This window comes from Pseudorasbora parva, chromosome 21 (genome assembly GCF_024679245.1).
Source record: "Pseudorasbora parva isolate DD20220531a chromosome 21, ASM2467924v1, whole genome shotgun sequence".
Taxonomy (NCBI): Eukaryota; Metazoa; Chordata; class Actinopteri; order Cypriniformes; family Gobionidae; genus Pseudorasbora; species Pseudorasbora parva.
Genome location: NC_090192.1, coordinates 6,104,356 through 6,131,790, shown reverse-complemented (window position 1 = coordinate 6,131,790; position 27,435 = coordinate 6,104,356). Strand labels below are relative to the sequence as shown.

The 27,435-nt window shown below is 38.0% G+C and overlaps 1 protein-coding gene across 7 annotated transcripts in view; it reads left to right on the top strand.

Moving 5' to 3' along the window:
• The window catches only part of mapta (microtubule-associated protein tau a), a 57,342-nt gene that overhangs the window by 13,030 nt on the left and 16,877 nt on the right, over positions 1-27,435 (top strand). For 2 of the 7 annotated variants that reach the window (XM_067430269.1, XM_067430270.1), the window contains exons 2-11: positions 3,880-4,080; positions 11,330-11,407; positions 12,075-12,137; positions 15,022-15,042; positions 19,962-19,996; positions 21,849-21,924; positions 23,179-23,438; positions 25,223-25,315; positions 26,230-26,322; positions 27,339-27,431. In XM_067430269.1, coding sequence (XP_067286370.1) covers positions 3,900-4,080; positions 11,330-11,407; positions 12,075-12,137; positions 15,022-15,042; positions 19,962-19,996; positions 21,849-21,924; positions 23,179-23,438; positions 25,223-25,315; positions 26,230-26,322; positions 27,339-27,431 — 993 coding nt within the window. In that variant the 5' untranslated portion in view covers positions 3,880-3,899. The remainder of the gene's footprint in view (positions 1-3,879; positions 4,081-11,329; positions 11,408-12,074; positions 12,138-15,021; positions 15,043-19,961; positions 19,997-21,848; positions 21,925-23,178; positions 23,439-25,222; positions 25,316-26,229; positions 26,323-27,338; positions 27,432-27,435) is intronic. The other 5 variants (XM_067430271.1, XM_067430272.1, XM_067430273.1 and 2 more) reach the window with 5 other exon arrangements.

The following is a 27,435-nucleotide window of genomic DNA, read 5'->3' as shown; positions in this document are numbered from 1 at the left end:
ATTAAATTCACATCAGCACCATCTTTGATTTTTAATGGGAATAAAAGCGAGGCTGTGAGGGATAGAAATAAATCTCTTCAGTGGGTTGTACTGTTATTTAATGTGTTTTTGTATTGGACCGCTGATGAAACACTGCAGCCATATCTTTCCAAGAAGTTTCAGTAGACAAATAACTCCAGACAACATTAGCTGTGGAAAATGATAAGTAATTAGAGAGCTTTACACAGCTTTCTGAAAACACGGTAAGTCTAATCCCTCACAGCCTTGCTTTCATACCTGTCCTGGCGCTGCTCTGAATAAGGTCTATAAAGAAGGAACGACTACTGCGATCTGATCTTGTGTTCAGGCAACTATCCGTGTTAACCCTCACCTCGCCTTTGAACACAGGAATCCAAACTGAATGTCTTTTTCAGTTACTGACACATCTGATGGTTTTATATGTGTACCCTGAGGCGAATATGTCTTTGCGTAGTATCCCAGGTGCTGTGTAAACATCTATGTTGATCTTGCGCTTTCTCTAGTCGCACCCACCCTTGCGATACCGTTCTTTATGTTGGTTTGCAGAAGGGCCATGAGCATGCAAACTTCATCATTCCCGTTCCTTGAATACACACACACTAGAGAGTCAATATGTTTTTTATGCTTTGACTTTCACAACAAGGCACCGCTACACAGAAACCAACAGACTTTAGTGCCTGGTTAGACAGCCTCTTCAACTGGCCTTGGAGGCATGTGGTCTAATGGTACACATATATTTTACACTAAGTGGTGTCGGGACATGTTTAAAAGGTCTTTCAGCTCATACTGTGGAAAGGTCATTGGATATACATGGGGTCTAAAAGCCTTGAGATCACATTGAAAATCAGGGATTTAAAATTTATCTTAAATTTGGAGCGTTAATGTCATGAAACAAACAATAACTCTTTGTCGCTAATCAAATAAGTACATTTGTACACAGAAGTTCACATTATCAATGTGACAAACTTGTAAAAAGTAAATTAAGCAGGATGGCATGATCATGATTCATGGATTTTTTTTTTGTTGTTGCTGTAATTAATGTGATGATCATATTTTAATTTGTAATTAAATATAATATATTTAAATTAGAAAAGTGCAAAGGACTCATGGATCCCACTGTCTCTTTTGTTAGACTGTCAAATTAATTTGTTCCACTTGAAGATGTTGAGCAGTCATCACATTCCCAGTGTGCAAAAAGCTTTGAGGAAAGGTGATAGAGCAAGTTTCCTGAATCCTTGTGCAAACACTGTTCCAGACAGTTTGTGTGCCAGATGCGCATAAAATAGGTGAGATTTTTCCCACTGCCCAATGAAGTGCCATGGAGAATCCAGACAGGATTTTGTTGTGAACTATGGATATAGTAAGCATAGAAGGAAACATTTATTTATTTTTTATTATGAAAATGTATAAAAATGTATGTATTATTTCTTTTGCTGAGCACAAAAAAAAGATATTTCAAAGAATTTTGGGTTTTAAACATTTGATGGACTCCATTGACTTCCATGGTAGGGAAATCTCTGGACCTAATTCAATGGGGCCCGGGCCCATCAACTGTTTAGTTCCCCATATTCTTCAAAATATCTTTTTTTTTTTTTTTTTTTTGTGCTCAGCTAAATAAATGAACTCATACAGGTTTGAAACAACTTGAGGCCGAATAAATCATGACAGCATTTTCAATTATTCCTTTAAAGGGTTAGCTTAATGTCTTTCATTAATGACTCATCCCAAGGTCGTTCCACACTCGTAAGACCTCCGTTCATCATCAGAACACAGTTTAAGATATTTTAGATTTAGTCCGAGGCCTTTCTGTCCTTTGAATGTAAGTGTATGCCCACTTGCTGTCCACGTTCAGAAGGTAATGAAAACATCATCAGAGTAGTCCATATGTGACATCAGTTGGTTAGTTAGACTCTTTTGAAGCGTCCACAATACATTTTGGTCCAAAAATAACAAAAAATATGACTTTATTCAGCATTGTATTCTCTTCCGTGTTCCTCAAATAAAGATTAAAACGGTCATGAATCATGATTCGGATCGCATGTCAAACTGGCAAACTGCTGAAATCACGTGACATTGGCGATATGAATCATGAATCAATCTGCTGATTCACGGCCGTTTGAATCTTAATTTGAGGATTGAAAACAAACGTGGAAGAGAAGACAATGCTGAATAAAGTCGTATTTTTTGTTATTTTTGGACCAAAATGTATTGTGGACGCTTCAAAAGAGTCTAACTAACCAACTGATGTCACATATGGACTACTCTGATGATGTTTTCATTACCTTCTGGACGTGGACAGCAAGTGGGCATACACTTACATTCAAAGGACAGAAAGCCCTCGGACTAAATCTAAAATATCTTAAACTGTGTTGATGATGACAATTATTTGACTTGCACAACCTAAAGTAGCTTTTAATTTGATGCTTTGCATTCATGCTAACTTCAAACCCATGGTAAAATGGTTAGCTGTTATGGCTGTTTGGGGTGGGAATAGTTTTTACAGTTCTTTAAACTTTCTACAACCAACCCATTATAATGATTCCGCTGAGTCCAGTTATTAATCACTCACTTGTTAAGGTAAAGTGAGTTGTTACACATATAAGGGATTTATGTTGTGTAGTGTTTTCATCATAGTTCATGCACAGGTCTTCTTATCAGATGAAAATCTTGCCTTTTTTATGTGCATCCTGGCATTTGCATTCACCGTTTTTTATGTGATATCATAAAATGAAATATAAATAGGTGAATAGCAACATAATGACGGAATGTGACCGAAATACAACACACACACAACACTGTAAATGTGGCTACAGTGTATCAAAGTTTGGGAGATCTAGCAAAAACAACAAACCTCCCCTAAATGCACTGAAACTTAGGTGTTCCACATTATACTAATCCACCCATTATATATATATATATCATCATGTTGAGAAGTCATTACGTTCCAATTATTGCACTAAAAATATAAATGAAAAATCATGCTGTTTCTAAGTACTAAGTGTACACATCAGAATGAGCTGTCAGGATGTCTGCAGGGCTGGGCGCTGTGTTGTGCATCAGGACGGCTGAGAAATACCCAACATGTATAATCTTATTTGGGCTGGGTAGCTAACTGAATATGTATCACTAATCAGATGGACTTTCAGTATTAGTCATTATAGTAAATTATTAACACCTCAATGTTTTGGTGCCAGAGTGTCTGTGTAGAAACTACAATTGCACTCAGTCAGTGGCAAAAGGGGTGTTTTCTATCATTGCACAATATGATTGTTAATTAAATTGTCATTATGTAAGGCGTGACTTGTTTACCTTGCAAATAAGAACTTTTCCGAGTGCACTATATGCTATGTTGTGCGTTACAATGGTTTAAATAAAGTGGCTACAGAAAGGCTTGCAGGAGGTGCACGGGGACACATTGGCTTGACTGCACTATTTTAAGCCTCATGGCGGTAACCTTAAGCTAGTCCTGCATGTTTGGCAGTATAAATATCCAGGTTTGCACCGGCACTCTGGCTCTGTTTACATTGAGCTTGTGACAGCCCTGTGTGAAGCCAGCGGAAGGGACTGATCCTGACGATTGGTTATTGATTCAACCCATGTTGTCCTTGGAAAAGTTAGTGGAGGACGGCACTGTTGACTCATTGAGAGTTGTTTTGGAGGTTTCTGTTAATGCACGGTGGATTTGGAGCCATTTTTTTTTCTTCTGCAGCACTGAAAACCATTTTTGCCGCAAGGAATTAGAGCATTTTTAACTGCTTTTCCCTCGTACAACCACTAACTTATTCTTCCCTGTTCCCTTTCTGCTTTTTATACCCTTCTTACTCTATCCCTTCTCCCTTATTCCCCATCCCCACCCCCAAGTATCCGCATTTGGACTTGCTATGGACCAGCAGCACGATTTCATGAGCTCCTCGCCCAATAGCCACACAGCTCACTACAACTCTGGCGATACCATGGCAACCTCCCTTTCTGGAATGACCATCAATGATCACCACCATGGCAACCATAAGGAGAATGGAGTTGCGGTGGGGCTTGTGAGACCAGGGGATTGTCCAATGAAAGGTGAGCTTGCTTCCGTGGGAAAACAGGTCCATTGTGTCACAGCCAGTCAAAATAAATACACACACACTTATTATCTGATTAGTCAGAATCATTAAACAAGCTCTGCAGTGTGAATAGGGTGTGTATGTTATCATGACACATTAAAATATAGTTGAAGGACAAGTTATTGTTGTTCTCGAAGGACATACTGGTTTGGAATATGATCTAGAGTCTAAAAAGAAATTCAGGGGACCTATTTTAATAAGTTATGATGACATAGTAATACACTTTACTTTACATCAATGTAGTATTTTGTGTATTTTAAACTGAAGTTTCTGTTAATATTAGTTTTTTCTTCTTGTAAATATGTAAAAATGTACTTTTAAACTGGGAACTAGAAATTTAAAATTTGGGATTTTTTAGTTTCCCGCATGCTTTACATTGAAATCGATAAGGAGATTTAATGTTGAAGTTAAGTGTTATTTTATGTTTGACATTTAAAAGAGTTAATGCCGGTGACAACAAGAAATATTTAACATAAAATTTGCTGTTATTCTGAACTGAAATAGATAATGAACATTTGTTGAGCCTAAATATGTTTTTAGACTGTATTAAAGACGCTTTCTTTCCTCCACAGCCAATAAGGAAGAAGATATAATTCATAAGTAATATCTATTTATATGTAGCGCACACTATTAAATATTACAAGGGCAAATGTAATGACAGACCCTCGCACAACCACAAATCAAATATATCTTGGCTGCATGACGGGGGAAGATCTTATCAGACAGTGTGGGACTGTTTAATACACCAGAGAAAGATTTGCACATGTTCCTACTAAATAATGAGATTATATTAATGACACATGCGTGGCGATGTGTTATCCCACCGAATATCAATTAGCGTGACCGCTGACATGTGTTTCCTCCTGTCATGAGCAAATAAAATGAGGGGGATGAAATGATCAAAAGCATCGCAGGGCGTATGATCTTTACACATATTTTAGAGTTGTTTCAGATTATGGATGTGGCCGCATTGGCTGCAACTCTTTGATAAAACCTTGTGTATTAATTCCTTTACATAAACCACAAGGCTATGCTTGACTGGGCCCTCAATCCAGGCTTTGCAGCTGCGTCGTGCTGTAATCCACGCATGTGGGTCACGCTCTTCTCGGGATGCTCTCTGGTACTAATTCAACGCCTTCACACAACCTGCCTTCTTCTGTATGTGTGAGGGTTTGTGTTTTTTTCTGTACAGACCATTGAGGCTTTTTGAAAGGCACACAGTAATGAAATTGGTTCTCAGTCGGGGTACAGAAAATGTAAGGAGACAGTGTATAAATTAATAAATGAAGGCATGTAAAGACAGTCGATTGACGTTGAGCAAGTTTGAAATCCCTTCATTCACTGTTCTACCAAAAGTATAAACAGTTATCTGTAACTGAATTAAACCAATGAAACATTGCCCAGCTGGCCTACCTCAATGTGATTACTACAGTCGTTCTAGTGTACGTAATCCGATCTAGTTATTCGCTCATGTCGTTCCAAACCCATAAGACGTTAATTTTACTTTGAAACATAAATTAAGATATTTTTAATGGAATCTGTCCTTTCATTGAAAGCCTATTCACGGTTCATGAAGAGATCATAAAATAAATATCCATACTTCTAAAGAGACACAATTGCTTTTTATTTAGGTTTTTATTCACGTATAAATAGCGCCTAAAATTGCCACACCTGCCAATTTTTTACCAGCCATGACACAAAAACAGGCAGTTATGACACAAAATTTTTAGATACTAGATACCAATTTTGATACCATAAACTACTAAAACTACTAACTTAACTAATATAAATGTAATGGCATATATAAGTAAACAGTCAGTGATACAATCAATTACAGGCAGTAGATACGAGCACAAATAAATACAATACAACAAAGATACAAATAAAATTAAAAAAACTGCTCTTCAGGCAGGTCTAATAGTTTTCAGGTACCGAAATATAGTAAAGTATGCTAATCAAATAAATAACACTGCATAGTCTTCATGTTCTTTTTGGATTGATTAACATAAAAAACACAGACAGTAGCAGGATTATTAAAGCGCTGTCACTTTAAGACCGAATGCACGCACAAATCATGCGTGTTGTGTTGAGACACTTGAGACATTACCGATCAGGTCTACTAGGATACTTGCTGAGACAGACATTTTTCATTTTGACGCGCTGTCTGGCTTTCAGGTCGCGCTTTGGTTGTGTAGACTTTCCACACAGTGTGCGAGTCACAAATCCCCTTTTGTGTATTTCTAAGGCTTTGAATATTTACATGGGAAAGGCTGAAACTTTCATGATGATTCAGCACTGACCTGTTAACTGTACAGCGTGTTCATTCACTTTCATTAACGTTCATGTTCCCACAACATTGCATTTTTAGAATTCAATTTTTTTTTTTTCACGCCAACTCTGTTTTTTACTTGCATTTGGTGCTTGGTAAGGGATAATTTTAGGCTCTGCATATAAACATTGATCAACAAACAATCATAAAGCACTGATTCTTGATTCTTGTGGACGCTCAAATGTGCTGCCGTAACGTGAAAATAAACCTCATTGGTTTTCACGCATCAATCGAACATGCATCAATTCACATTTTGATATGTGAATTAAAGCCCAGCAAGCATTATTTTGCATTTAAAAGACGTCTAATAGCCTTCCTAACACAGCCCTGACGTCTAGGCTAAAACAAGGCACCTTATAATTACGGTTGACTTTGCTTACATGATGGAATATCATACATCTACAAGTTATTTTAGCTAGAAGTGGGTTACTCATAGCCGGACATTATCAAGTCTATAGTTAACCAAGGCACTGAAATGACGGCTATTGATGGCTACATTATATCTGTTTATCTTATAAATCAATCATATCTCTTCGGAAGACCATTCATTTTGTATGGATTTCGTTTATGATCTCTTTATATATGTTTTGAAGTATCTTCAATAGTCTTTTTAATGGAGGGGCAGAAATATCCTCATTTATGTTCCGAAGAAAGTCTGAAAGTCTTATGAGTTTGGAACGACATGAGTGTGAGGAATTGAACTATCCTTTTAAATGAATGATGTTGAACGATAGCCCTGGGGGAAAAAAGAGTTTTCTAAATGTAGTTGCTTAAAGCCACTGCCAATTGTTGAACTCCAAGCGTGTGTAAGGAGGGGAAGGACAAACACAGTCGTGGTATTGACTGAGTCTTTTGTAAAGGTGCCAGCTTCAGAAGGAGTCTTCTGTTGTGTTCTATGTGTTCACATGCCCTAAATGGGACCATAACACTCTCTCTCTTTTTTCCTCTGCGACCCCCTGCATTCTTTAGTGCGTAGCTTATATTTCCCTAGTTTACAGCCTTCTTTAGTGCACACTTTCTCCCCGTTTGCTCTTCCTGTAATGGCACACACAAGGAGGAAACATTACTCAGAGCATCTTCCACAAATAAATGGCACATACTGCAATGGCACAGCAGAGAGTGAGTATGTTAGAGATAGTAAAACTAGCACTTTTGTGGCTCTAGAAGCGCAGTATTGAGCATTAGCCGGTTTCACACACATAAAATATGGCCCCACACCAGAATACGATTGTCAGTTCTGTATTTGAGTCCTTAATACGGTTCTGTTCATAGTTCATAGTATAGCGTTTTATAAAAGAAATCACACCTAGATTTTCAGGACTCACAACCACATTTTCGGAAAACATGGGCTGCGTGAACAAAACCAGACTGGACAAAGAGTCTTACATCACATCTGTGCAAAAGAGCCGCCCCACACTGCACAATCTCGCATGTCTACTGTACATTAGAGGTTTTTATGTATGGTTTTGTTAACTTACATCGACCTAGACATGAGGTTTTCAGATCCAGTCACTGTTCTCCACGGGAGCTGCAGTTTTGTGTTCTACGCACGACTCAAATGCTCCACTCTCCACTCAGATATAAACGCTGCTGTCGGTTAATGAAGATTTGACGGATTAACTCGCGGCTCAATTGGAGTCTTATCGTGCCATAAGTGATAAGACTTTTCCGTTTTGATATTACTTTGGTCACTGTTGTTATGGTTACGGGTAAGAGAAGCCTCTCATTGCACGTTCATACAGACAGTATTCGAGACGCTACTGTAAGAACTGTGTGAACGGGACATTTCGAGACTCACACCTGTAAAGTAAATTAAATGAACTAAAAAAACTGACTGTCTGAATGTAGCCTGTAAAACACATGCCTTTACACTCCTAAACCTGAATTGACATTAATACATCATATCTGTTGTTCACACAAGCAAAACCTTTTTACCGTTAAGATAACATTCACACTTTAGCACCAAAATGTCGATAAACTCTTGTGATGTCAATCATTGAAAAATAAATGCTGAGCCATTTTCATCCACCCGGAAGAGGGGAAGTGCTTCAGTGTCACTATTTGCTAACATTTTTTTGACTTTTGAGTGACAGGCATTAGGGGCACAGCAAAACATTTTTGCATTTGAAAGCGCAAGATTCCGCACAATATTATCCAACTGTAGAGCCACAGCAGAAAAGAAGAAAAAAAGAGAGTCTCGAGATGTCTAAACACACCACTCATGTGCGAGATGCTGAAAAACCAACGAGACTCACGTGGCGGTCAAAAATGGTCTGGTGCATGTGTACATAAAAATAAAAAAAGCATCCAAAAAACGTATTTTACAAATACCATAACTTTCTTATTCAGGAAAATTGGCCCAAATGATTGACCTGTATTTCTGAAAATTCCTGTTCACACGTGACCGCTGAATGGTATTTTACTGGTAATTTTCTAGAAAGGATGTTTTAAAACTCATTATCATGTTATTCTCGTTGTTGTGGAAATTATAGTATTGCACATTTATTTAAAGGGGTCATGAACTGCATTGCACTTATATAATATTAGTATGATTTTTACATCAAAAATTGTCATAATTTAGATATAAAAGTTTAAGGGGCGTGTGCTATGATTGGCTTTCTTTGCATATGAATGAACTAAGTATCGCTCAAGGTTAACTAATCATGAAAAGTTGATTATAGCATTATATTTAGATCTATGGCATTAGATGGAGGCATGAAATGTTGCAGTGATGATCATTGTAGCCGATCACAGACATGTTGAGCGCATGAATGCAGCGATCTCGTCATTGCAACTTGATTTCTGCACACTAACGAATGCTTTTAATCATAACTAACGGTGCAAGCATCACGTAAATAAGAGATTTGTTGATTATTATATGAGTTTTGGTGAGAGTCTTGAATTCTGCCATTGACAAACTCACACTGTTTGATTTGACAGCTCCAGCGATTGTAAAGAGAGCGTTCGTTGATCACTTTCTATGTATAATCACAGCTTAAATAACAGATTATTAAGAAATAATGTGACGTTAACCATTTAGTCACTGCTTTGATTTACTGACACAGAGACAAAGAACATCTGACTGTACATGAATCAATACATATCAGACATCACTGATCACGGATCAGCCATTAGAATAACACAGTCTGTAAAAAGTCCGTTTGCAAAGCCTTCACCAAAATTGCAATTGATTTACTAAAGAATCCACAGTGAAATGTATCGAATGCAAATAAATAATGCTCAACTGAGGTATTCATATTGTAAATAATAAATAAGCACATTCCTAGCATTAGGATCTTTTGGAAAGAAATGTTATTTGTAGTCCATTCTGTATCTCTTCTCTCCTCGCCATCTCACTAACACACCAGTGGGCGGGGCTAAAGTTGCAATGATGAAGTAGATTTTCCTTAGATAGGCACATTACACAATGAGTCGCTCTCTGGGTTGGGACACAATAAAAGCTGTTTTTGGACCAACAAGAAAGTTTTCAGTTCTGAAACTTAAAAGATGTTCTTATAGTATGATGATCTCTTATGTGTTAAAAATTAGATTTGTCAGTTCATGACCCCTTTAAAACAAATCGACTTTTGATAACAGTAAGTTGTCATCAGGATGTTTCTGAATGTCATGGATGCTCAAAACAATTTTTTCACTAATTTTGTCCCACATGATGTATGCGTATTATATACTCTAGAAAAAAAAATGCAATAATAGTATACAAGAACAAAAACACAATGGATTCCAACAGTAAAGTTCAGTAAAGTTACCTGTCTAATGTCATTAGCCTCTGTCCATCATGGCCTCCTAATAATCCCCATATCCTGTTCTGGTGCATCCAGGTGGATGCTGCACATTGGTGGTGGTTGAGGAGATTCCCCCCTTCAATGTAAAGCGCTTTGAGTGCCTTGAAAAGCGCTATATAAATTGAACACATTATTATTATTATTAATGCAGTGTACATCACTTTTCAAAGATCCAGCATTTATACTGTTTGAGTTTTTTAAAACATAAAATATTGACTAAATTCCTTTCAAATCTTTTGCACAATGTTTGTTTCTTGTTAATTGAATAAAGCAGTTACTTTATAACACTGCAGGTTGTTGCTTTTATGGTTTGCCAGGACATTCAGCTGCCACCTGTTTCTGTCCTTATTTTATTTGACAGTAAAATTAGCGGTGTCTTTTTTATCTTTACACGTGTCCTTAAAACAAACATTGCTGTATTATTTTTTTTCCTAGCTAAGTTCAGGGATCCAGTTGCATGTAAGGTTGCACTAAGACCACAGTACACTCTTAGAAAAAAGCCTTCATTGGGTTCTTTACTCGACTCCAAAGAGCCTTTTATGCTAAAAAGGTTCTATAATGACAAGAAAACCATTTTTGTTACAAGCGTCCTTTAGGCTATTACTCATTCATAGATTACATTATTCTGCTAATTTTTGTAGTTAAATTGAATTGTTGTAGCAACTTAATATTACATTTTAATCTTATTTTTTTTTTTTATTTTTTTTTTTTTATTCAAACCAGATTTTTGGAAGAGAAAAACTGAAATGCAACTTTTCGTTCGATTAACTACATAAAATTAGATAAATATATATATTTTCTAACCCCCGTATCTAAAATGTTGTGATCATTCACATTCACCCTAAAGGGGTCTTTTGATTGAACCCTTAAAAAGGCTTCTATAGAACCTTTTAGGGGTTCCAAATACGTAGCGCCGATATAGAACCTTTTCTACTAAGAGTGTACAGTCCAGGGTGTGTGATGTTTGACTTTAATTTCTTGCCTTTAAAGAACCTAATTAAGTCTTTATAAGTATTGATTGTGTCAAACAACTCTAAGATTATCTGTGTTTTTTAACCAAAATTCTCTCGCAGAGGAGTTTTCAGAAGAACATGTGGATGTTGAGCTCAGTAAGGCTGAAGGATCCTCCTCTCCTGAGGAGAAGCTATGTGGTATGCATCGCGGCACTTCTAAAAAAGATGCTTTGAAAATGCAGCTTGTCCCTCTTTAAGTTTTCCCTTTTTTATTTTATTTGATAATGACCTCTTACTAACCTGAATACACAGAAGGTGCATCCTTAACCGAGCCGAGCATACATAATAAAGAGGATAAATCTATAAATCGCACATTTGATATAAATGTGTAATCTCTCAAAAGCATTTACTAGCACACAATGAACCTTGGGATAGGCTAGGCTGCGAATGACCCTTTCTTTCTCACCTTTGCGGCCCAAGGAAAGAAGGACACGTTTGTAGGCCGTATCTGAATTGGGATGGTCTTGTTTTGTGATGCTGTGATGCATTCGCCCTTTGATGCAGACTTTGAAGGATGCAGCCTCTGATTTTGAACACAGTAAAAGATTCAAAACCCGATTACCTTCTTTTTCCTTTGTCCTTTATGTTGTGTCATAGTGTTCATGTTAATCATCCGGGTAATCTAGCAGTTATTTGCTTTCAGCAGAGCACTTCAGAACTCATTCACTGTCTAGCTGAGCTGTGGAGTTAACCCTTTCATTTCTGGCTTGCTTTTATGATGTTAACAGCTGCTTCACTTTCACAAGAAAACCCGGACCTCCTTTGGTAGCTTGGTGTGTAAATCTGTTCAAATGATGTTTTATAGAGGGCCCGCAGGATTCGAGAGCAGAAGAAAATGAAGATCAGCCTGTTGTGGAAGTGGCGAGCGGTATGGACCTTCTGCTCTGTCCACTGCTGCCTCTTTTGACTGACATGCTTTGCTCGGTTGCCCTATCCTGCCTTGATTTCTGTGGATGTTTTGCACCCTAATATTTCTAATTTTCTTGTATTGTTTGTCATTTTTTAAGCCTGCAGGTTGCATTTTGCTTCTGTTTGATTTTGCCCGACAGGACCTCCATTTCAGCAGTTTTTTCAGATTGATCTACACCTTTTCTTGCTTTGATAATCTTTCTTATGCAGCGTTTACAATGAGGCTGTTTGTAAGATAATATGTATGGCTGTAAGGACAGTATTTCATTTTGATACCACTGCCAGGGCATGCTTAGAGGTTTAAGGCTTTTAACTCAAAAAGGAGACTCCAGCTCTATTCCCACGTGATCAGTCACAGAAACCTCCGCTACGCTGCCTTTGCCACGCTAGGTGTGATGTTTTGCCAAGTCTGGAATTAATGGCTTGTGCCAAATATGATTTCTGCTAAAGCCCTTTCTTTCACAGGTCACAATGCTTTAATTGCAAGTATTTGTTGCTTTTGTGTTTGACGAAGAGCTGACATGCCCGAAACATTACCGTCTGTGTGGGAGTTTACTATTACATTTTTCACATTATCATAACCGTGCTGTGCAGACTTTTGATCCAATTTGAACAAAAAATGTTTTGCTGTAGATGTGCGTGCTTTGGATCTGGTTTTGCTTGCTTTTGTGATAAAGAAATGAAGTGTAGTATTTTGAAGGTGTGATTTCATGCTAGGTTCAGGCATATGAGTGTTTGCCTTGCCGACCTTCCATGAGAGAGGTCTCTGACTCTGGTATTAAAGGGTTAGTTCACCCAAAAGTTACAATTCTGTCATTAATTACTCACCCTAATGTCGTTCGACACCCGTAAGACCTCCGTTCATCTTCGGAACATAAATGAGGATATTTGTGTTGAAATCCGATGGCTCTGAAAGGCCTTCATTGACACCAATGTCATTTCCTCTCTCAGGACCCATAAAGGTACTAAAGACGTCGATACAAAGCCCATTTCACTACAGTGGCTCTACAATCATTTAATGAAGCGACGAGAATGGTCTTTGTGTGCAAAAATAAATAAAAATAATGACATATAGTGATGGGCCGATTTCAAAACAAAGATTTGAACCGTTATGAGTCAGTGTATCGATTCATGATTCGGATCGCCAAAAGTCGCCAAAGTGATTTCAGAAGTTTGGTGGTTTGACACGCGATCCGAAACATGAATCAATACGCTGATTCATAACTGTTCAAAACTTTTAAAATCGACCATCACTATATAAGTCGTGTAGAGCCACTTTAGTGAGATGGGCTTTGTAACGACATCTTTAGTGCCTTTATGGGTCTTGAGAGAGGAAATGACATTGACAAAAATATCTTCATTTGTGTTCCGAAGATGAATGGAGGTCTTACGGGTGTCGAACGACATTAGGGTGAGTAATTAAGAGAGAGAATTTTTATTTTTAGGCAAACTAACCCTTTAAGATGCAATTTTGGTTAATCGGATTACAAGTGGACGACCCTAAGAAAAGTTGTAAATATGGACTGAAATGTTTTGAGCTTGTTCACTTTCAACCACTTCCACAGGTAGTCGAAAATGCATTAGACCCGATTGCTTTCGTAATGTAGACACTCATGTGATCTAATGTGATCGACCCATAGACTGTTAAAAAAAAATGGACGACGCATCTTCACTCTCTTCCAGTGTAGAAAAGCCCCCAAAGTCACAATATGGCACTGACATCTGCACTGAATGAACAGTAGTGAGCGTGAAGTGGAGCGCAGTATCAAGGGCCCGCCTCCGCTCACACAGAATCGGTTAGTACAGTTCGCTGCAGAACAACTCATTGTGGTCGGTGTCTAATAAGCAGATGTGGAATGTAGAAATTAAAGTGAATCTCCTCTCGAAGGTCCCGAAAAAAATCTGTAGGTGCCTCAGTCACTACTTCATTCAGAGCAGCTGTCAATCATGACGTCACAACCCTGTTTTTATAGCATCAAATAACTAACTTAACCCAAACTTATTTGAAAGGCGAACACTAGAACTAACACCAGCGTGAAACCATCTTTGGCAAAAGTGTATTTGAAGTGTAATTTGATTGTTTAGTTTGTTTCATGTCCCATTAGACTACATGGAGAGGGCGGGGTTTATGACCCATACCGCAACCAGGGATTTCTAACACACGCTCACAGCGTTCGGCTGGTCTTGAGCAGAAACAAAAGCTGCTACTCCGTATGCTTTTCCGTCCTCTCCAAGCACGTTCATATGTAAATTGCTGGTTTTATTTTGTCCATTAGATTGAAAGATCTGAAAAAACCCAAACATTTTCCCACTCGTAGGCCCTCGAAGAAATCAGGACAGAAGGGGTTGGAAGGGGACAAGAGACGGATTAAAACACCAGGTGTAAACGGGAATGTGTCTCCCTCGTCCACTTGTGATCCGACCGACCAAAACGCATCTTAATTCCAGGTGTAAACAGCCTAAAAGTCCCATGGCAGTTCTCGTAAAAGAATAGGCGTAACATTGGTGTCCTGGTCACATTCCCTCCATTGGCCTTATCAATCATTGCATCCTAATGATCCCCATCCAATGAATTGGCTCTATCACTCTCTCCTCTCCACCTATAGCCGGTGTTTAGTGAGGGCATTATCTCACTAAGCGCGTATTATTATTATTAGGAGATTTCCCTGATATGATTGTAAAGCGCTTTGGGTGAACAGTAGGAGAAATGCGCAATATAAATGCCTCATTCATTTATTTATTCATATGTGCAGCTGAAATTGCCAGATATTATGCTGTACAATTCCTTAATTTTTGTCTTTTATGTTTCTCTCTGTTTGCCGCATATCCTGAACATTATTAAGCTGGAGGAACGGCGCCCACAGGTAAAACACAATTTTTACTCATATTTTTATAATATTCTCACATTATACCACATTATTATCATGCTTTGTAGAATAACCATTATGCTACATGAATTATGATCTAGTAGATATCTTCTTTTTTTTATTTTTATAAAAATATATTTTAAATATTACACAGTTTGTTTTGGTAGTACTCCACCTCACTGATCTTTATCTTGTACTGGTTATTTGGTTTCAGGAATAAACAGAGATATGTCCATTTTATTTTATTTTAATAATCAGGAGCAACTAGGTACTTTTAAAGAGCTGGAATTTGAGGTGGAACCATTTCTGTTTTTCTGACCAATGGGAGGAGGGTTCGTGAAACCTAGTTCATTAATATTGATTTAGTTTGTTTGTTAAGCGCTACCCTTGTGAAAAGAAAGTGTGCGTGAATGGACACTTGTAGTGCACTTCAAATATTATTATTATATACAACATTTAAAGTTATTATATTTTAAATGTTCTAAATTGCAACCTTATCCTTACAAATGTGTAATTACACATGTGCATGACATACAAGTTTCCATAGTAATAACGTAATAACCTTAAAGCCGCACTTGGCTACTTTTTGCTCTCGGGGTCCCCCTATAGTTTGGAAAAAATAATGTCCTCAACTACTGTCGTAAGATCTGTCTTTTTTTTTTTTTTTTTTAAATTGCATTTTACAACAAAACATACAATAATATGTAACATTAAACAAACAAACAAAGCAGAAAAAACAACAGAAAAATAGAGTAAGATCTGTCATCCTACAACAGGGGATGCCATCGCTCGTGCATTTGTTGACATGACAACCCTGATAGCCCTGAACTAGTGATGCGTGGGTCGTCTCATAACCCGCGGACCCCGTATGTCTATTTAATGGTCGCGGGTGCGGGGCGGGTTGTAAAAATATATACAGTGGTGCGGTGCGGGCCAAATAACTTCATAAAAGCGTCCCGCGGGTCGGTGCAGCACTAACAGTTCCCCTGAACACTGCAAGAGGAGTTCAGAGTTCTTCTGGCGGCGCGCGTGAAATGTCTTCATCCCAGGTAACGTTACAGTCAGTGGCATGTTTCAGCATGTCATATGAATATAATTTCATGGGTTTTATTTTTTTCAAACGCCAAATAATCATGATGCTCACGTTTACAAGCCAGCGTCATTATAGTAGTCTATTGGTTACCGTTTTACAGAATCTATATGATACTTCAGTTCAGTGTTTGAGTGGTAGGTTATCACCATAACAAGCAGGACAGCATCGGTCGGGCACGCCTCCTTCAGCTCACGCCGAAGAGCAAACGCTGGGTCACATGTTGATCCTCGTCCTGTCTTTAATCCGATCACTTTTTTGTTTCCTCTTATTGCTTTCCGTCAACAAAACCTTTTCTTTCTTATTTGTCTGTGCTGCTTCGGACATGACTATATTATCCGATGAACAAAGTTGGGCTCGCACGTCTGAATTTAGGGAAGTGTGGGTGTTGGTGGAAGTGACGTATATGCCGTAAAGCAGTCGAATTTTGTAGTTCTTTTTGTTCTCGGGTTACTACCCGAAACCCGAAGTTTAAAAGTACAATTAAAAACGATACAGACCCCATCAGGCTATGGCAGACGTGTCATTCAACCTATTGTAAGTCGATGTATCATCACAAGAGTCTTAAAAAATATATTATGAAGGTTGAAAAGTTACCTAGTGCTGCTTTAAAGTACATTTTAGTTTACCGTAAATGCTGTCAGTAGATTCAGCAGTACACTTTAACTACATCTCAAAGACAATAATTATGAAATTACATATATAGATGGACTTAAGTCGCCACTTTTAAGCTAATTGCTTTTATTATAAATTTAAACTATAATACTTTACATTCAGTTTGCTCTTAAGTATACTTAGGCCTGGTTTCACAGACAGGGCTTAGATTAAGCCAGGATTAGACCTTAGTTCAATTAGGGCATTACTTTTATAAACATGCCTTAGAAAAAACATAACTGGTGTGCATCTTAAGACAAAACAATGGCACTGACATATTTTAAGATATCTCAGTGCAAATTGTTTAGAGTTAAAACAGCTTAAACATGCATTTTTACGAACTAGCTTAAGCCTTTTCTGTGAAACCTGGGGCTTAAGTATTTTATTTTTCAAAGTATGCTAAAGTGTACTTTCACAAGGGTAGTGGCCCAGTTCTTTTAAATATTCACGCTATCATGCTCTTTAATTGTACCTATTGGCTCATATTTCTGTGTTCAGTGTGAAGTCCGGTTTCATCACAAGTGTTTGTTCTGTGTGTCAGCAAAGGCCAGCAAACCAGTTTGTTATATTTGCTCGTTGTCTTTCCTCTATGGGTTTTTGTTCCCTCCTTAACATGTTTTCTTGGAACAACTTGTGTTTTTAGAGAAGGAAAAGTAATATAGATGTTTTCATTGCTTTCTATAAAACATCTGACCAGTCTGTGTCCATGGTGAACGGGACATGCATTATTATTATTAGTGCAAGTATAAGGCAAAAGCGGCTTTGTTTCCAGCTGTAGCAGCAGGGTTTTCATCTGATGGTTATGATCAACACTCGGACTGGAGCTGTGTAGACCACCAGAGAATACAAGAGCAGGACGAAGACCTCCTCCGAAGCAGCGCGGCTGAACAACCGGTCCATCCCCATCATCGGCGGACATGTGTCAGTCCAGACCGCACCAGGAGCCTTTCTCTGGAGAACGAGCCAGCCGTGACTTTCCTGGTTCGCAGTGCCGCCCTGGAGGACCTGACATCCGTCGGGGAGAGGGTCGCAGAGGCCAGGGCTCCTTACAGTGAGACCCTCCAGGAAGAGGAAGAACTGGCCTTTTACGGCAATGAGAGCCATGCTGAAGAAAAAAACCTTCCAGCGTGGGCCAGCAGGGCTCAGAGAACTCTCGCTGACTCTGTATATGCACCTTCTGAAACAAAAGAGCCTGTTTTTTCAAGAACTTTACCTCATGAACACATGGATGCAACGGACACAGTGAAGGAGAATGCTACGTTTTCAGCTGCTGCTGAAGATGCGGAGCCGATAAAGACAGAAGCCAGTCATCCTCCTACGAGCACGAGTAGCTCTCCAAAAGGTGTCCACGGCTCCCCGGCGAGAAAATCCCTGGTGCCGGTGGCGCAGTTTAAAGGTCTGTGCTGTTAAGCTCACAGAATCCCAGTGCAGTGTCTCTTCCTTGGTTTGCCTCCACCTATGTTTTACAGAGCCGCTTAGCTATGCACCACTTTCTGTCTATAACGAACATCCTACAAAATAAGCGGCGTGCTGAGGAGAGCGGTCTGTTGTCCTGCAATTGTTTGCTACACGCCTTCCTTTTTTGGGCACTCAGCCTCACTCTGTCATTCTTTTGTTTCCTCTGGTGGTCTTGCAGCCTGTTTTGCGCTGATCGATGAGATTCATGTTTGCTGGCCGTGTTTTAATGAGTTCAGTCTGGCATGTCTCTGTGCATGAGTGTGTTTGTTTGCATGCGTTCACAACACCATCATCTAGTGCAGCACTGCTTTAACAGATCCCATCACTTTCATTTACAGCCTGAAGTTTCTCAAATGTTTCTTTAGAGCATATAATAGCACAAAGTCTCGTTTCAAATTCTCAAATGACCAACATTAGCAATAAATTTAGCAAGCTGTAGTCAGTGTAGCGAAGGCATTTCCACACTGTTAGCATAGGTGCAACATAGTCAGCTGCCTAACTATTAAAGGGGTCATGAGCTGCATTGTTTTATTGGTTTATAATGTTTCCTTGGGTGCACTTTCAATGTTAGTATGATTTTTACGTAAAAAATGGAGGCATTTTTTCCTACCCTGATTTTAGCCCTCAGAATTGAACGCTCTGTTTGAAGGGGCGTGTCTGCTATGAGTCTTCAGTGTAAATGCACTGCTGTGATTGGATAACATATTTGCTTACTTAAATCATTACATATCAAAAATCACTGGTCACAGATCAGGCATTTTAATTAACACGGTTTCTTACATGTTGCGGCATTACTGTCGAGTCCATATCATAAAAGTCTATTTGAAAGCCTGCGCTGAAATTGCGACTGATTTACCAAAGAATCCACAGTGAAATGTACCGAATACAAATAAATAATGCTCAACTGAGATATTCACTTTATTTAAAATAAATAACCACATTCCTAGCATTAGGATCATTTGGAAGGTAATAGTCCAGTGATCCTGTATCTCTTCTCTCCTCGTCATCTCACTAACACACCAGTGGGCGGGGCAAAAAAAAGTAGGCGTTGATTTTTATTTTGCAGAGGCGGTCTTTCACATATCTATAGGCACATTCAAGATGTTATCTGGGCTTGGTTACAATAAAACCTGTTTTTGGACTAACAAGGAAGTTTTCAGCTCTAAAACTTACAGGATATTTTACAGTATGATGACCTCTCTTATATGTCAAAAGCACAAGGACATTTTTATTTCTCAATTCATGACCCCTTTAAAAAACAAAGAAGGTTTTCACAACAAATCTTTAGAAGAACATTTAATTTAGGAACTGTTCAGTGAAAAGTTCTTTGGGAAACCTTTTCCACTATCAAGAAACTTTAGTACTATGTAAAGATTTTAAAGGTTTTGCATTGAACCACAGATGCAAATTAGGAATGTAGGAAGGTAGCGTTTTAAGAAAGCATATATGCATCTTATTTATGCCTTCAGATTCTGAAGCATTCTAAAGTATAGATTTAGATTCTGAAGTTTTATATGTGTAATGCATTTGTATCGCTTCATTGGGTTAGGAACATTTTAACGCCAGGTGTTCCAAATGAGTCTCGGTGAGGTTTATGAGTGGTTAGTTATACATGTAGAGAGTCCCGTTTTTTCACCTTTCAAGTGTATTCAAATCCGATTTCTGACATACTGAGTGTATTCACACTGGTGTATTTTTGTGTTTTTTTTTACAGCTCAGTCCAAGACCAATGGGGATGCTGAGAAGAGGGTGAGTGCTAATAGCTATTTTGCGCCAATCTTTTGTTCTCCTCCACTTTCAAATATTTTTTCTTCATATTTTGCTTATTTGTACACCATGGAGTCATCCACTACTGTTTTGCTCTCTATATAAAGACCAAAGTCAGACCCTCCTCCCAAAAAACACCTCCCTCCCTCCCGAAAAAGTCCTTGGGCTTATCCTCTAATAGATCTCCCCCAGTACCTGCCACCAGTGCTGGGCCCAAAGAATCCAGGCCAAGAGTGAGTACAGCTGCTGATGTTGAACCTGTGTCCTGCCGGCCGCTTCTGTGGAGAATGGTCTTGAAGAATGGTCGCCTCTGTTTTACTGGCAGTCTGTGCACTGTCTGGTGTGATTAACAGTATATTTTTCTCTCCTCTTGATAACTGACAACTAACGCACAAATGTCTGTCATTGATGTTAATAGCACTGACATCTGGAAAGGCAACTAAAAATAGTCAGCATGATTTTAGAATATTTGTATCTCACAGCTTCATTTCAGTTTTCGTGCTTTCTGTGGATGGCTTCATAAATATTGAAAGTGCTTTCAAACTCTATGTTTGAGCAGGTAAAAAATGTCATAAGGCCTGTTTATGAGTGCCTCTTCATATTTAAGGGGTTTTGGCTCTAGTATCCTTTAGTTTGTCTACTAACAATGGCCATTCACTTGATAATTTTGTTATTTTTCTCATTTTCTGAACCATCATTTTGATAACAAAGGTAATTTCCAACATCTTAATGTGGTTACATTTAAAAAAAAAAAAAAAGGAATAAAAGTGGCAAGCTCCTTTGTCTTGTTAAGGCTATCTTTATATAGCATTTGTATCCACAACTTTAAAAATATTTTCACACTCTTTGGGATAATTTAAGAACATTAACATGACCAAAATCTAATTAAAAATTAATAAAACAATAAAACAAGGGTCTAAAATTAACAATCGCCAAGCACCAAATGCAAGTAAAAATCTTAGTATATGAGTATATGAAACGGTGTCAATTGCCAGTTGGCCGGTAACATTTTTATGAATACTAACAATGCAATGTTGTAAGAACTTGAATATGAACAAATATGAACAACGCTTGGGACAGTTGCATCATCACAAAAGTGTATGCCTTCAATATTTAAATATTCAAGTGCAAGAAGACGCAAGAAGGAGCTTGTTTTGTTAATCTCGTGTGTATGGGAAGTTTTGCGTGCACACACATCTGAAGCGTGCCCAGAAAGCTGGTTTTAAAAATACAATAGATAAAAATTGTCCACAAAATTGTCATAAATGGCTTTCTTGTCAAGTATCCTACCTAGTGAATATAGCCAGTTATGGCTTAAGTGAACGTAAACAGTCGAGAAAGACAGCACATGTGTATCAGTATTGGATCCGTGCATCTCTTAAAGTGATAGCAGCCTAATATTTCTACTACTGTCTGTGTTTTTAATGTTAATCAAACAAAACAAAAAACAAAGAAAAAAATCACTTACTGGTCTCGACTGCATAACTTTCTTACCTTCAATAAGAATTAAATAATGTTTATTTGTACAGTGAAGACAATCCAGTGTCATTTTACATTTGAAGTCTCTACCTGAAAACTACTGTTACTTGTCTTTAATATTTTTTATTTATTTATATTAATTAGGTCAGTAGTTTTAGCTATGGTATCGAAATCAGAAAAGAGAATTGTGATTTTTCACTGGTATCTAAAATTGTTTATTTTCATTGCCGGTAAACATATTTATGGCTGGTAAAATAGACATTTTCAGTTGTTTTGTTATCTATAATTTCATGCTATATAAATATTAATGATTGTCTCTTTTTTTCTTTTAATATATATTCATGTATTTCTCTAGGCTCTCAATAGCAGTAGACCTCATGCTGCTGGTACAAAGATTCCTGCCATGACTGCAGTTGCCAAAAATGGAAAAGGTCCGTGAGATTTATTTTACAAAGAAGTTTTTAGATGTAAATGTGTCATATGCAGTAGTGGCCAAACATGATATAATATTTTCACAATATTTGCTATTAATGACACTTTGTATTGGGAAGAAGGATACACTAAACTTGATTAAAATATCAAAATGAAATTAAATGATTTGGAAATAACGGAAAACTCCAGCCTATAATTAAATATGGGTTTATTGTACTGTATTATGCAAAAAAGGCATCGAAAAACAAAAGCTCAGAAAATAATGCTGATCTTCCATACTTGTCTACATTGTGTTCAGCAAGTACTGGTCCATTGGAACACTCCAATCCTTCAACACCTGCTGCGGATATGCATCCCAATACAATTTCCAATACCATTCGGTATTAAAACACTCCAGTAGAACATACCTGACACCATCCATCCTGTACTCAATCATTTTTTCCCACAAAACTCATATTTGATCACCAAAATTACATATTCAAACGTTTTTCCTGTGAAAAAAATCCATGCCTTAAAATAGCTTGAATGTAACTCTACACCATTGCTTCATTTAGTATATGTGGATTCATGAATATGCAAATGAACCCCGCCTCCACTCACTCAAACCAGCTCGAATGACCTGATCTACACGGTCAACTTTACTGTAGTAAACGCTGCACAATGAAATACTGGTTTAATTCAGCCATATATGTTTGAAGAGGAAGAGTGAATAATACATGCTCGTATACAAGTCCATGTATCAGAATGGTAATGCGTTTTATGTATCACTCTCTACAGTCTCAGACACTTAAGAATAATTAATATGATTTGCCTTTTGCTAACATCGTAATAAACATCATATACATAATTCACATGCTATACTGCTAAATGTACATCATTTTTTATATCGTCAGAAAGTTATCCCGGGATAACCTGGCTTCTCTTGGCACACCCCTGCTTCAGAAAATAGTTAATGATATGCGAAATCCCACCAACATGTTGACGTGATTGGTTACAAGGTAGTTAGCGCATGGTTTGTTTTAAAGGATATTAAAAACACCACAGAGACATATAAACAACATTAAAAACTGGATTTTCACCACAGAGGGTCTTTAATAAATATTTAGAAGGATAAAGTGTGAAGAAGCCATTTTTCCTTGATCGGATATCACTTTTGCCATTACTGTATATTGTATTGTGTATATATTTTGGAAGAATGGAGCACCTGATTGAGATAATTGTCATCGTTATCATAACTCTATACTGTTTCCCAGACTCTCCAAAGACCCCGGATACCAGTGGGCACAACAGCCCTGGCACTCCCAAATCCCCTGCCAGTAAAGCTGCGGTTGGCAAGCCTGCAAGCACAGGAAATGAAATCAAGAAGATCGCAGTGATTCGCTCGACCCCTAAATCTCCGAAGAACCGTTCTCCTACATCGCTGTCCGCCGCTGCCCCCCTGCCTGACCTGAAGAACGTGCGGCCCAAAGTCGGTTCCACTGACAACCTGAAGCACCAGCCTGGAGGCGGCCGGGTAATTCATCTTGAGCTTTGAGATGTTTCATTTTTTCTAAAATGTTTTATATTTTTGCATATGAAAAAAATTCCACATACATCAACTTAGAGGACCCTATTTTAACGATCTGAGCACATGGTCTGAAGCGCACGGAGCAGATGCACTTAGGGTGTGTCCGAATCCACTTTAGCTAATTTAATGTCATGACTTATTGTCCATATCATTTTTCTACAGTGTGGTCAAAGAATGAGTGTGTATGGGAAATAGAGGTTGACACAGGAGTGGATTTTCAAACCTCTCCCATCCCACTCCCACCAAAAAAATTCCATCCCATCCCAATCCCACGAAAAAAACGGGGGAAAATTCCCATCCCATCCCAATCCTAAAAGAATGACTCCCGTTCCCTCCCACTCCCGTTTTTTTTTTTCTTGATTTTTTTTGTCCGGAATTTGTCAGTTACAGTAAAAAATGCAATACTGATCACAGCATGCCCAAATGTCTCAAATGTCATTTTTGTTTAAGATGACTTTCAGTTCAATATTATAATGATGCACACACATTAAATTCTACCTAAATCATCTATGCAAAGACACACACACACACGCACGCACGCACACACACACACACAGTTGCAGCTGGCTTATGCGTTTTCTGTTTTCAGTTTGCCCTAAAATGTGGGTGAGCACAACTGAGGTATCATCATTTTCCAACAGTAGTCGTTGCAGGGTAGCTTTCATGTCTGATTCAATTTTGATTATGATTTTCGCGGCTACAAAGTGCATGGGGAAGCATCCTTTCTCTTATTATTGGTGGTTGGCATTGACCAACAACTCTTACAGGTGTGGAGCTCGTCATTCACTGAACCAGCCACACCAAAGCAAACAGGAGAGCATAGAGACAGGGCTAACATTACTATAACTGAGTTCAAAATTAAAACATATAGTTAATTTATATAAACTAAGCAGAATATTTGTATAGATGGTATCATAGTGTTATTACAATTCCCAGTCCCGCCCACTCCCGGTAAAAAACAATCCGCTACCGTCCCAATCACATGATTACTATTGATTTTATTTCCCATCCCGCGGGACTCCCACAGGATTCCCGAAAAAAACGTCAGCCTCTAATGGGAAAGACAATTTGTTGTTAGTATTTATTGTTAAATAATCTCACATTTATATATAAATCTAAATCTGTCATAAAACTCAAGATGACACAGGCTGATCCTATACATGCAATCACATCATTACCACATGGAACAAGCTGATTGGCCTCTGCTGATCCTGCAGCCAATGAGATTGCTTGCTCAACACTTAAATAGTCTGTTTCAGTGTTCCTGCAGTGGATCAGAGATCTTCTGAAACCCTCCACCTCCCCTAGCTCCACCTGTCTAGATCTGCTACGGAATATGAATGTCTAGTTTTGCAGCAGCAGCAGCATATCTTACATGCTCACAGCAGAATGTCCGTGTATCTATTAGTGGTAGCAAGTCTATATTTGCTCAGAAGCAGCAGAAATAATTAACAGCAGCAGCATGTAGCAGAGCTAGTCAGCCATGCAAGGCCAAATGCATCATCATTGCCATATTTAATAACATGCTAAATCTATTTCAAGAGTTGAATTTAAACTGTTTTATCAGTAGTTACAAAATCACTTATATATTACATGATGTTACATCTTTGCATATTGTTCCAATCTCATCAGCTATTGAAAATTCACCTGTTTATTACTCTAATCTCTCTCTCTTTCTCTTCCCTACAATTAAAGTTAAATCAACTCTCCCAATGTTTTGCCTTTCACAGGTACAAATTCTTGATCAGAAGGTGGACTTCAGTAATGTGCAGGCTAAATGTGGCTCCAAAGCCAACCTCAGGCATGTACCAGGAGGTGGCAATGTGAGTTACTATGGAATGATTCGAACACACAAGTTTTATTCCTTCATTTATGATCATCAGACGGTATTTGTCAGTGGCTGTCCCCATGGAAGCTTGTTTCTGCCACGTTTACATTTTTTATACATCTCTCAAGTTTGACTTTTTCTCTGATTTGCGAGTTTATATTTCACAAGAAAAAAGTCTGAATGGCTACTTCATATCCTGCAATTCTGACATAACTTACAATTGCGACTATATATCAAGCAGTTCTGAGGAAAAAAGTCAGAATTCAAGATGTAAACTCAATAATAAAAAGTTGTAATAAAAAGTAAAATACGCAATAATATAAAGTTGTAATTAAATGTTACATTTTTAATGTAAAATATGCAAACAAGCTTCCATAGTACACTGTCACTACATGGCAAATGTTTTTTTAAGAATGTCAAAATTATACCGCTGTCCATTGAGAGTGTTATTTAGTATAATTGAGGTACTATTATGTATTATCATTTTTTATATATTTTTCATTTTCATTTAGCTTAAAGCTTTAGTCATTTTGTTGTTTTATAAGATTCAAAAAATGCCTGTAGTGTTTTGTTCATTTTGATTACAGTTTTAGTAATTTTAGGACATTTTTTATTTCATTATAGTTCATTTTAAGTTCTGGAAATGTTTTAATGGTTAGTTTTAGTTTCAGTTAATTATAATAACCATAGTGAGAATTGACTAATGTATTATCTTTAAATCTTTTAATTTCCCAAGAATGGTAACTATCCAATTGTCCAAACAAACTAAAATGTGTGTCATTCCCAAGTCTATTCTGGGAAAGAACTGAATACCGAATCATTTTTACTTTATATTTCATGAGAATCAGGGAACCTTTATCATTTTGATGTTTTTGTTCATGAAAACTTCCAAACATTTGCTTTAAACAGGTACAAATTCTTGATCAGACGTTGGACTTTAGTAATGTCCCTTCTAAGTGTGGCTCCAAAGACAATATCAAACACACACCTGGAGGTGGCAATGTGAGTTACAATGAGAAAAACCATTAACCAGACCCGGTTAACTCCTAAATACTCCAGCAATCATTCGTTCCTTACCAAAACATTTAACAACCTGCTCCTTTTCCTACTGATGGAAAGAAGTCAACTAATCAAACTCCCAGCCATCCCTTACTGACTTGAGATGTTCCTGAGATGTTCCTCATGAAGTTAGAAACACTGTATGACTTCAGATGTTAGTAGTGAAACAACTCTGGTTCTGTCAGAAGCTTTCTGATTTTGGCCTCAGCAAAGATGGTAACTCTTCTCTTCCTTGATCTCTGCACTCTTTCAGGTAAAAATTCTTGATCAGAAGGTGGACTTCAGTAATGTCCAGTCAAAGTGTGGCTCCAAAGACAATGTGAAACATGTACCGGGAGGTGGCAATGTGAGTAACTATAGGTTGAACTCAACACCTTCCGTCTTGGTTCTTCCTGGAGTTATGACCATTTGTGGAAACCTTGTAAAACAATATCACTGCATGTCGCTTCTTAATTGATAATGAACTGAAAAAGAGGGTCTTTACGACTGTTGAGTTAATTGTCAAAAGTGAGAAAGAGAGACAATAAAGCCATCATATAGCGAGTTCATGTTTTTGCTTTACCATTCACAAACTCATGGCTCTTCCTCACTTGCAGTTCTTTCTGCCTCTAAGATAATTAGAAAGATAACTCCTGCTCTTCCCCAACCTTTTCATTTTTCAGATAAAAATACTGGATCAGAAGGTGGACTTTAGTAATGTCCAGTCAAAGTGTGGCTCCAAAGACAATATCAAACATGTACCGGGAGGTGGCAATGTGAGTAACTATAGGTTGAACTCAACACCTTCAGTCTTGGTTCTTCCTGAAGTTATGACCATTTGTGGAAACCTTGGGATTAACATTTGTGACACCTCATCACAAAGTCCTACAAATTCATGTCAGTTTCCTCTGGTTGCTCTCTGGTCCTGAGCTAAAAACACAGATAACTCCTTGTCTTCCCCAAATTGTTCACTCTTTCAGGTGCAAATTCTCGATCAGAAGTTGGACTTAAGTAGCGTGCAGGCTAGGTGTGGTTCCAAAGATAATATGAAACATGTACCTGGAGGAGGAAAAGTGA